At 41.7% G+C, this 10,832-nt stretch overlaps 1 protein-coding gene across 1 annotated transcript in view; it reads right to left on the bottom strand.

Annotated features, from left to right (window-relative positions):
- Positions 1–414: 414 nt before the first annotated feature.
- ORAI1 (ORAI calcium release-activated calcium modulator 1) overlaps positions 415–10,832 on the bottom strand; it is an 18,209-nt gene continuing 7,791 nt past the window's right edge. Inside the window, exon 2 of the mRNA XM_015643711.3 lies at positions 415–3,679. Within this exon, the coding sequence (XP_015499197.1) occupies positions 3,113–3,679 (567 nt within the window). The 3' untranslated portion in view covers positions 415–3,112. The remainder of the gene's footprint in view (positions 3,680–10,832) is intronic.

Genomic DNA, 10,832 nt, shown 5'->3' with positions numbered 1-10,832 from the left:
TGTGGTGGTTTGCTTCACCCTTCCCTCAAGGCTCTTCAGGTATACTTCCCTCTGCAGGTGGCTTTGCTCAGTAACCTCCTCCCACCCCCATTATTTTGGAAAAGTAAAAAAATTAATGGGAAAAAACCCAAAACACCAAAACACTGGAAGACAGGCAGAGTGACTCTTTGCCCAGCTCCTCTTATTCCTCCTGCTAAGAAATCACACTCCTGTTGGTTTCAAGACCTTTGCTTTAGAGAAGGAAGGTTTCTAGTATGTTTTAAAATCAAGTAATTGTGTCCTCCACTTTCCCCAAACATAGCCCAATACATACCTGTGACAAAAAAATGGCTTTTGAAGTTACAACAGATCATGTTTCAGTTAACAAGTATAGTTTAGGCCTCTAGATAACAAATAATCCACAACAATTGAGTATATTTTATTTCATGAAAGTATTTTATACCCAAATAAGAGATATACAATAACCAATGTTTAAAATGATTGAGGTAAACGCCTAACACCGTTAGTATAAATAAGGGATAAAAAATTTTAAGTGCACTCAATGTTTAGATCCATGTGTTTGTGTCTGGTTACTGCCTGAGTACACAGTGATAAAGGTACCCAAGGTGTAACTTTCATGACCATTTCCACAGGTGGAAAATGACAAAAACATACTTGATATCACGGCTTAAAGTGCAGAAAATAGTCAGAAAATTAGCTGTAATAACAGCGCCATTAGCTCAGAGCCTACCAGCTTGAGAAAACTAAAAATAACCATGTCCCACTAGCTTCTAATTCTGTATGTCTTAAACAACAAGAAAACCCCATAGTTCTCAGTCACTTTGTAGAAGATCCACAAATCAATGAGAAATTCAGCTTCCTATGCAGAACAGCAAGGAATTTTACAAAATAAACTTGGAAAACTGATTTTTTTAACTTACATTCAGAACCATGTAACTTCTAAATACAAAATTTACAGACAGAAGTAAAATTTTTACACCTGACCACACTCTTCCAATCAGTTGCTCTAGTGTGAATACCAAGTCAGGTTTTCTTCCTTTAGTGGGGAATTTTAGGGACCTGTTTCCCCAAGACAAAACTGGTAAAGTTCAGTCTTGGATGGGAAAATACATTTTGTGTCTACTACCTAGATTTTGTGTTTTGGAATGCTGCTTCCTTATTGCCTTTACTAAAGCAATGTTTCCAGTGCTCCATGAACAAACACCTGTGAGTCTGTAGTTACAAAATCCACACCATCAGATTTACATCAGGAATAGAAATATATTTGAAGCATGTAATGGCAGAGCTGAGAAAATCCAGTTTGGCCTCTGTATGCCAGAACTCATGAAAACACCAAGTGGAAAGCTGTTTGCTGCTTGTGAACCACGACTGCTGCTGAAAAAGCAAACAGCCCAGCAGGTTGTTTTTTTAATAGTTATGTTTTTAGAATACAAAGGCACCACAGGTGACCTTGTCAATGCTTTGCAGCGCAGTGCTGCTGACAGGAGAGATCAGCTCCCATCTGCTTCAGCAGTAACCACACTCTGCACCTGAACTGCACAGGCACTTTGTACAGATTGCAAGTACGTTGGGATAACCTGAGATGGAGGTTGGTGTGAGAGACCACGTTCAGCCCAGGCTGTCAGGCACAGCTCCACTGGACTGTCACAGTCCCTCCTGTCTCATGGCAAAATCCCAGGTTTCTATTCCACAGTGATAGCTACAACTAGTGATAGGTAGTTGTTTGGTTTTTTTTTCCCTTTGGCTTGAAACTTGTCTCAGTTTGTGTTCAAAAACAGCTTTTGCCCATTAAAGCCCAAAGCTCCTCTATAGAAGAACTGTGTTCCAAAAAATTCAACTAGACATAACCCATTCCAGCCCAGGAGAACTGCTGGAATCTTTCTTGGACAAATCTCTTATGTAGGAGACCAAATGGAAATTTTTGCTTAGAGGAAATGAACAACACAGTAGCCTTGATGTCACAGAGGTGTCTGAAAGAAAGCAGCAATATTAATTACAAATAACCTACTTTCATAAATAAATATACATCAAGAAAAGTTGTCTTCCAGATCCATTGAAAGCAAAAAATGTATAATGAGTTATTAAATACAACACTTCAGCAAAAAGAACACTTTCCTAAACAAGGAAGACAAAGGCATAGCTGATTATTTGGGAATCCAACACAGAGAAAAAGCACCTTTTGCTGCTTGTTTCTGAGGATTTATTAAAAACATATTTTCAATATAAAAGTATAAAATAATTACTACTTTGGCTTGGAAAAAAAACAGCAGTGGTTCTGATTTTCAAGCGAAAAAAATTATCCAGTGATAATTTCCATCTAGTTCCTTCTTTTCCTTCTTTTTAAAAAATAATTCTTAAATGAGAAACAGGCAAATCTATCTCTCCAGATAATATGTGCCAGCTCATGAGAACTTTAAAACAGTTATTGCTTTTATTTTCTTCCACTGAAGAGAAGAGTTGAGTCTCATTCCTACTCATGTGGCCGCACCACATCGCAGTGAGTCTAGTCCTGGATGTTTAGCAAGTTACAAAATGTGTAAGTGCCACGGGAAAAAGGCACTGGAGAAATCAGCAAAGTAATAATTACTTGGCAGCAAAACATACTGGGGAAAGTGCTGGGAAAGCTTTCACTCCTACCATCTGTCAGGCTTTCCAGGGAGAGCAGCTAGCACTGAAACCGAGCGCTAATTGCTGCATGTCCCAAGTAATTTGTATCATGCCATGCAATATGGATAGGACAAGCAGTATCTTCTAGTAAATGCCAACATCAGATAAACAGAGAAAAAAAATCCACAACTTCTCTATCAATTCCTAACAAATACCCAAATGTACAATGTTATTTTCCATGTATTTATACAGCCACCATTCAGCATTAACGAGAAAGATGCGAGACAGTGTTCACAGGAGGAGGGCTGCACACGCAGTGCAATCACACCCCACCATCCATTCCTTCAGATAGCAAAACTTGTATGAAAGGAACATTTTTTCCCTCTCTAAAGGGTTAGAACAATATTTATAATTAAAACTGTAATCAGCAGTTCGACCAGTTCATCCACAGGGAGTCACCATAAGGCAGAAGCAGAATAGTGGGTTCATTTTCTTAAGCACAGGTTTACGCAAAATTGGTGACAGCTGAGGTGACAGCATCACCTCTGTGATCCAGCTGATCCTGGAGCCGTGCAAATTCAGCAAGTTCATTGAGTTCCTGAAATTGCCTGTCTGTTTTGTGGCTCACCAGTGACCGGTAGAAGTGGACTGCAAACACAATGAAAATCAATCCAAAGGGCACCATAATGGACGTCGATGCAATGGCTGCTGCCTGTCCTGATGTGATGGTAGAACTGTTGCTCTGCGGGGTGTTGTCAGTTTTCTTCTTTAAAGGAAGGAACTTCACCCAGCACAGTAACACCACTTCTGCAAGAAAAAGCAAAGTCCCAATGACAGTGGAAAACGCCCACGCGAGCTCAATGTGCCGGTGCATGCGCTCGTGAGGAGATTCCTTGACAGAGTTGAGGTTATGCACATTGCTTACAGCCTCTATGTTTGGAAGAATGCAGGTACTTATCATGAGTGCAAAAAGGTGAACTGCAACAAGCACAGTAGTGCAGGCACTGAAGGCTATCAAGAGCCCCTGAGGATAGTCATGTTCTGCGTCAAGCTGAACTTCCACCATAGCCACCTGAAAAGGAAGAGAGAGATGCAGTTACCTACAACTTATATTATTTAACTATAAGTTATTCAAAGTTTATACCATGTTTCTGGAAGATCATCTGATCCAAACAAAGTCTGCATTTACATTTATCTTCATGTTAATCTGTACCCTCTTCATTAGGTCCAAATTTAACTCTGAGCTATCAAGCAAAGGCCACTGTTTTCACATTTATTGTTCTGTTGTTGGGCAAACCCACATCACCTTGCCACCTCCAGCTCATGCCAGTAAAACATCTGACCCTTATGAACAGCATACTTGGACTCCTTAAGTGAAATGTTTCTTCTTTTGTGTTATATTGAAGACACAGCCTTTGATCTTTTACTTAAGAAGGTTTTTGAAGTATCTGTGAAAGGCTTTGAAGGCAGTGGACTGCCTGAAACAACCTCGGTGGTCCTTTCTCCTTGGATATTTGGGTTTAAGTTCTGAAGTGCAGAAACCTTTCATGAGAAAGATCACCTTTCCATGGGGCTCTCAGCTATATTCTTTAAGTCAAGTATTTAAGCAGACTCTGGAACACATTTCAAAGTGAGAGTCTCCACAATATGCATGCAGCCAAGCAAACCTGTTAGAGAATGGAGGAAAAACAGTGTCTCCAGAAAAGACAACACAGTGCTCCCAGGCATCACTGCTCCCCCAAAGATGAGGTTACTCATGAAGATGTTCCAGCCCTCCACTACCATATGCACCCATGCCTTTCCCTAAGGAGTAAAAAATCAGCATTAAATAACAGCCCTAGGAAACTCATACAACCAGCTGGGATATTTCTGACAAAGAAAATTAACTCGAATGCCTTTTAACTGGTTTTAAGACTGCCAGGTGGCTTTGTGCATATGTGCCTATTGATGAGTGACATTAATCCCAACAGCTCTCCTGAAATGATCTTTCCTGATAAATTTGCCTTTCCAAAAAAGGACAGTTCCAAAGAGGGGATAATGCACCCAGGTCTCCACATTCAGTGCTCTATCTTAAATGAACTCATTAAACAGACAAAATATGGGTAAAATGCAGAGGAAAAACCTGACAGTAATCTGAAATATAAGCACATCAAGCTGATAGGAAGAAAGATTCCTGGGGAATACAGATGCAGGGAGGCATGGAAACCAGGGCTCAAAGACAGCTGCAAAAGCAGCAGGAACATTCAAACCTCACTATTTTGCAAGAGCTGAGCCAAGCTAACCTAGTCCTGGATCCCATCTTCTTACGCATGTTCCAGGACACCAGAACTCTTAATCACTAATGCACCCAATATATTAAGGCAACCCAGGGTTTTGCTCAGACATGTTTCAACAGGCATTCGAGGCCATTTGCCAATTTTTTAATTCCTTTATTGAAAGCTTGTATTGTCATAAGTCTAACCACCCAGCCAACTAGCAAGCAGTATCCAAGTGTTATGAGAAACTCAACAAGAAATTATATTAATGCATATACAGTCCTTGCTCGAGGATTTAAAAATACCATTTTTCTGTTATGGGAAACTTCACATTTGAGAGGATAAACATTTGCTTGTCAGGTCTCTCTTCTGCAGGATTGCTTGTTAAGTCGCAATGTACTCGTGGGATGTTGGGCTTCCTGTGTTTTTCCCAGAACAATTGCAATCCTTCACCACTGAGGATTCATTTTCATACTTAAAGATTTTTCTTGTAAGTCTGCTGTACCTAGACTCCATCCAGCACAGCAAGACACTTTAATCCTTTATTCTAGTTCTTAGTCTGATAACATAAATGTGGGACTAAGGAACTTCATGAGATAAAGACTTTATTTTAAGAACTGATTGTATTTAGTTTGCCAAACATTGAAGACATTTTATATTTCCACTTATCAATGCCTCCATATACAAATGATATCAAGCATCTGATTTTGAGCTATTTGTGCTCATGTCTGAGAGTAACCCCAGCCTGACCCATAAGTGAAAAATCAGTTCATGTTTTCTGTCTCCTCAGCAAACAGCTAATTTGGGAACTCTTTAAGTGTAAACCAGCAGAAAAACTGCCAACTCTTTTCAACTCTGAGTATACTTCCTGGGCCAAGCTTGAGCCAGGAAAAACAAAAAACAAAACAAAAAGCTTCATTTTTCACCATGAGGGGCTGTGCCTGTTTTCTAACAGCGACACAAAGTGTCAGAAGTTCTTCCCTTCTTTGCTCACGCTGCAATTTCAAAATAAACAGATCACAACTGCTCTTGTAAAGTAATACCTGCAAGAACAGGGCCCTAATGAGGTCATCTGGTACAATCTAAATTCATATAAAGCCTGAACTCACAGGTACATGCTGACGTTCCAGGCAGGATATGTTCCTGCTCTGCTTGTTCAGAAGAGCTGCTCAGGGCAGGAACTGTCGTCAGTTGCTGCACACTTTCCAATACAACACTTTTAGCACCTTATCCTTCACCCCTTTAAAAGCTTCTCTAAACACTTGCTGCATGATTTGACTGTGCAGCTGCCATGCTGCAAGTGCCCTGCCTTGCTGTGTAATCACAGTGTAACGTGGGCTGGAAGACACCTCAAGAGGTCATCTGGGCTAATCCCTGGTTCAGAGAAGAGCTAACTTTAACTTCAGATCATCCTACAGATATGACTGACAGATTTACTATGGCTCTTGACAAAGCTGTACATCTGAAGTACAGCTTCTTGACAAAACTAAAGGACTCATGACTTTAGGACACAAGACTGAAGCTCTCATAAGCCTGAAACTGGTGGGCATTCAGATGTTTTTAGAAGATAGCTGTAGAGAAAAAGATATTAAATGCCTTATCTCAAGTAAATCTGTATTATCTATGAGCTATTATTTTTTCACTTCCTCTCCTTCCCCACAAAGATGCCTCTGAGCTCAGGTTGGTAGGAATATAACCCTGTACTGGAACAGCATTTTATACAGTCTAGCACATCATGAATGGCCTAAAAGAGAGCTGTGTTGGATCAAACATCACAACTGCATTTTTGAGAGTCCATCCATCATTGCTTGTCCATGGGTGGGACCACAGAGGAAAATCAATAATGAGCTGAGTGTCAGAGCAGGGAAGCAGCTCCTCTGGCTGGCTCCCTGTTTTCCTGACAGTACAATTCACTCCAGAGACAGAGGCGCAGAGCCAGGCTCTCACAGACTGTCTGCACCATTCATAAAGAGTTATAAACAACTCATACAGAGGCTCTGTATGAGCCAGAATAACTCACCGGAAATTAAAAACAGATAAGTCAAAATAATTAACTTATTTACTGGCTTCATACAGAAGGGAAACTAAGCATCATTTATCCATTAGTCCAGGCTCTTGACTCTGCAGATTATTGTATGCTGCAGAATGGCAAAATGCATTCATATTTGCTCATGCTGACACTGGAATACAAGCACAGTATCTCATTTTATTTTGCTAGCAAAAATAAAAAGGCAATACCCGTGTGATTGGAGCAAATACATCTTGAGGAGGTAATATCTCTCTACACAGTGTAACTTACAGCAAATCTATTTTAAGTGCAAGTTTAGATTATTCAGGGGCTCAGCATCCCCTTTATATCCTCAAAAATACAGCAGCCACTCTAAGGCAGAACAGCGAGATCTCCAAATACTCCACACTGCCTGCCTTGCTTATCTACAACCTTGAGACAAGAATGTTCAAAGGAGGCACAAAACTTTCTTGTTGTGACTGGAATAGGAGAAACTTTTTGCATGGGCGAAGATTCTCCAGCACAGCTCTGACCTGTAAGTGCAGCAGCATTACAGAAGGCTAAGTGGAAGCAGAAGCCATAAAACTGGGCCTGTAACTCTTTCCTGCTGGTTACAAAATGCCAGTTTCATGCTATTCTACCAGCAACCAGCTAAACACCACTTGAAAACTTCTACAGAAGCTGTTTTAGTATTTAGAACAGCCAAGTGACCTTTACTAGACAAGGATGATGCTGTCTTGAACACCTGTACTGCTCTGACACCAGTGGCCCCAGGTCCTACCTAACCTCAACTCAGCACCAACTGTTGTTATGGAAATGTTTCATAAAATCAGTTTCAGTCAGTCTTCTGCAGAACATGACTGAAGCTGTCTTCAAGAGACCATACTGGCCATATTTCAAAGGCAAGAGTTGACAGTTCTTTGATGATACTCAATATTTTAAGCATATATATCCCATCTAGACAAAGCCCAGCCAGCTTGGACCAGAGGTATTTAAAAGAAAACTGCTGTCTGGTAAATATCAACCTCTGAATCCTACATTTAAAGAAGCTAACCACAGTGTTCCCATAGTTCTGACTCAGTTATTTTAAAAAAGCTGTTAATTGGTGGCAGGAGGAGATGCTGAGTTTTCTGGTTTTATGACATTTGGCATTTAACAACTTTCCTATGGTTTCTGACTCCCATATTGTAACATTGTCATGCTACTGTGTTGTGCATCCCTGGTGACAAAATGATGCCAAAAAGTCAGAATAATTGTTCAAACACAAATAACCTGCCAGCAGCCTATTCACTGTGAAAAATAAAAACAGATAAAGCCAAGCATGAGAGGGAAGATCATGCAGCAATATATGGGCTATAATACAGAAGTGAGAAATATCTGATGCCCTCACCAGTGTATGGAATGAATCCTCTATTCTTTAATGCACTACACATCCTCTACAATCTACAATTTCTTTCTCTACCTCTAACAATGTGGGGGATTGATACTACTAGCTGGCTCCATAAATTGGAAAAGTGTACTAAATGAGGTTATAAACTTCATGGATTTTCCCTTAAACATATGGCAGTGGATGATAGCATCCATGGAAACCTCAGTGAAGGAAATGCTCAGGTTTACTGAGGCAAGCTCAGCTCTCACATCAGTTGCCATCACCAGCCCCTGCAACTGTTTCTGAAGCTCACACAGGGTGGCAAAACCTGGTGTGGAGCTCTGAAACAAAACTAATTGTAAAACAGGTTTTTAATCTTCTCAGAGGAAACTTAACACTTCAAGGGTTTGAAACCTGGCTGAGCGTTTCATACTCCACCTCACTGACCTCAGCAATACCTTCCTTTAGCATGCCTCATCCCACCAGGGCTTACATCACCAATCCTGAGGGAATAATTTGCAAAATGGCTGCAGTTAAACATAAAAATATCTAAAAAAAGGGAACAGTTTAACGGGGATAAACTTAGCTTCTACTAGAGGATGCAAGCACTCTTTAATCAAAGAGCAAGGATCAATGGGGCTGGCATGGAAACCAGCACGTCCCACTCCTGACAATTCCCATCAATTCACTGGACGGTCCTGGATATGTCACTTAAGCACTTTCTTCCTTGCCTGATAAGGCAAAGAGAGGAACAATGACCCTTCTTTGCTGTTGGCAGCTTTGATCCAAGACTAGAATGTACTTTAGCAGCATTTTGTTCAAGTATCAGGTGCCAAAGAATTGCAGTCAGTAAACAATGCACAGGAGTGACAGAACAGCCCAGATTTTCAAGGCAGAGGGACAACTCTAAAAGATCAACTAAGTTTTTAAAAGAAAACTAAAAATACTCGGAAGTTAAGTCAGCTCTTCTGAAACAAGACTAGGAAATCTTAGCCAGAGGACTAGGTCTGTCAATGCAAAACCAAAGAGGCTATGGGTGGATTTCCACGCTGAACTTGTTAAAACAAGAAGTAGATTTTTTTTTTTTTGAAGAGGAGCTTTGGAAAAACTTAATGTTCACATTAACATTCTTGGCAATTAGAGATTTTGTTAATTGGAACGAAGTGGCTTTTTCCTGAAATACCCTAAGCAACAAATTCAAAAGCAGCAGTCTTCAACAGCAGGAGACTGAAGCCCTAGAATTCTAAGAATTAAGAAACAAGTAGAAGCTTCGCCTCATACATCCACGGATCTTGAGAGTCCACATACCATATCTTTAGAGAAAAGCCAAGATATTCAAGACATTCAGTATGACCTTAAAACAACAGCGCTTACATTGAAATGCAACCTCCCTTAGAAAGAAAATTAAACCGCAACAAACGACATATTTTTCCTCTGTTCCCTCTCAATGCAAAGGCCCGACTCAAGCAGCCACAAACTGCTCTGAGAAGGCAGAAGGGGTGTTTTATAAGGAAAACTCGTTATCAGAAGCTTGTGAGCTCCCAGCCGGATGCGTGTTACCCAAGGAGAAGCGACTCAAACGCATGACCACAGCCGCCTGTCAGTCAAACCAGCAGCGCTCCAGCACCTCCCGAAGAGTTGTGGTCTGTTTTTAGCCATTGAAGGAGGACAGTGACATTTATTTGACCGTCAGGAGGCTGCTGTGTTTTCCAACAGCATCATTGGAACAATGGCTCTGGAAAGAAATAGGTTCCAAAGCTGGAAATATTCAGTTTGTTAAAAGCGGGGTGAAAAATCAAAATAAAGCGAGTCGGAGGAGTGAAATTCCGAATTTATAAACCGTGAAGCGTTTTTAACAGCTGCATAAAGAGACTGAGGGCAGAGTTTGCAGCTTTGCATGTCAGATGTCTGGGCAGATGAGGAAGTCTGTGAACTACTGCATTTCAAATTCCGTGGAACTTTCATATGAGATAATTCGGGCTACCAGATCGCGCTTCACATCAAACTCGAAAGGAAACACACACTAACAAAAAAAACACGCACAAAACTTCAAACCAAGTAACATTCAAGTTTTCCTCAAATAAAAACCAGAAACCTCGCAAGAGGAAAGGACTGATGATGGATGAATTTGAGCGGCACCACCAACTTGTACCAGCTGTATTTCTTGGTTTATTTAAAAGCAGCTCCAGCGCGACAGCTTCTCTGCACAAGGCGTGCGGTCTGAGAGAGGAGCGGGATGGAAGCTCCGCAGCCCGGGCAGCGCTGCGGGGCTCCGTGCGCGGCCCCTTCGCTCCCGACCCCCCAGAACAAGACACCGTGACCCCGCACCCAGCGGAGCTGCCCACGGCACACGCGGCTTCTGCGGTCCCGAGCATTCTCCGCGGGGGAAATACGTAACTAATCAAATGAATCTTCCATTATCTGGCGGAGATAAAAGCCGAGAGGCAGCTCTGAACTCCTGCCACGAAGCGCTCCAAAATAAACGAGCTACCGAAGCGAGTTGCCGGGAGCGCTGCCTCCGCTGCCCGGGCCGGGCGCTCCGGGGCGGCGGCAGCAGCGCCCGCCCCGCTCCCGCCGCCCGAGGTGCCACACG

This window comes from Parus major, chromosome 15 (genome assembly GCF_001522545.3).
Source record: "Parus major isolate Abel chromosome 15, Parus_major1.1, whole genome shotgun sequence".
Lineage (NCBI taxonomy): Eukaryota > Metazoa > Chordata > Aves > Passeriformes > Paridae > Parus > Parus major.
The sequence above is the reverse complement of the archived record's forward strand: the minus strand, read 5'-3'. Positions and strand labels throughout refer to the sequence as shown.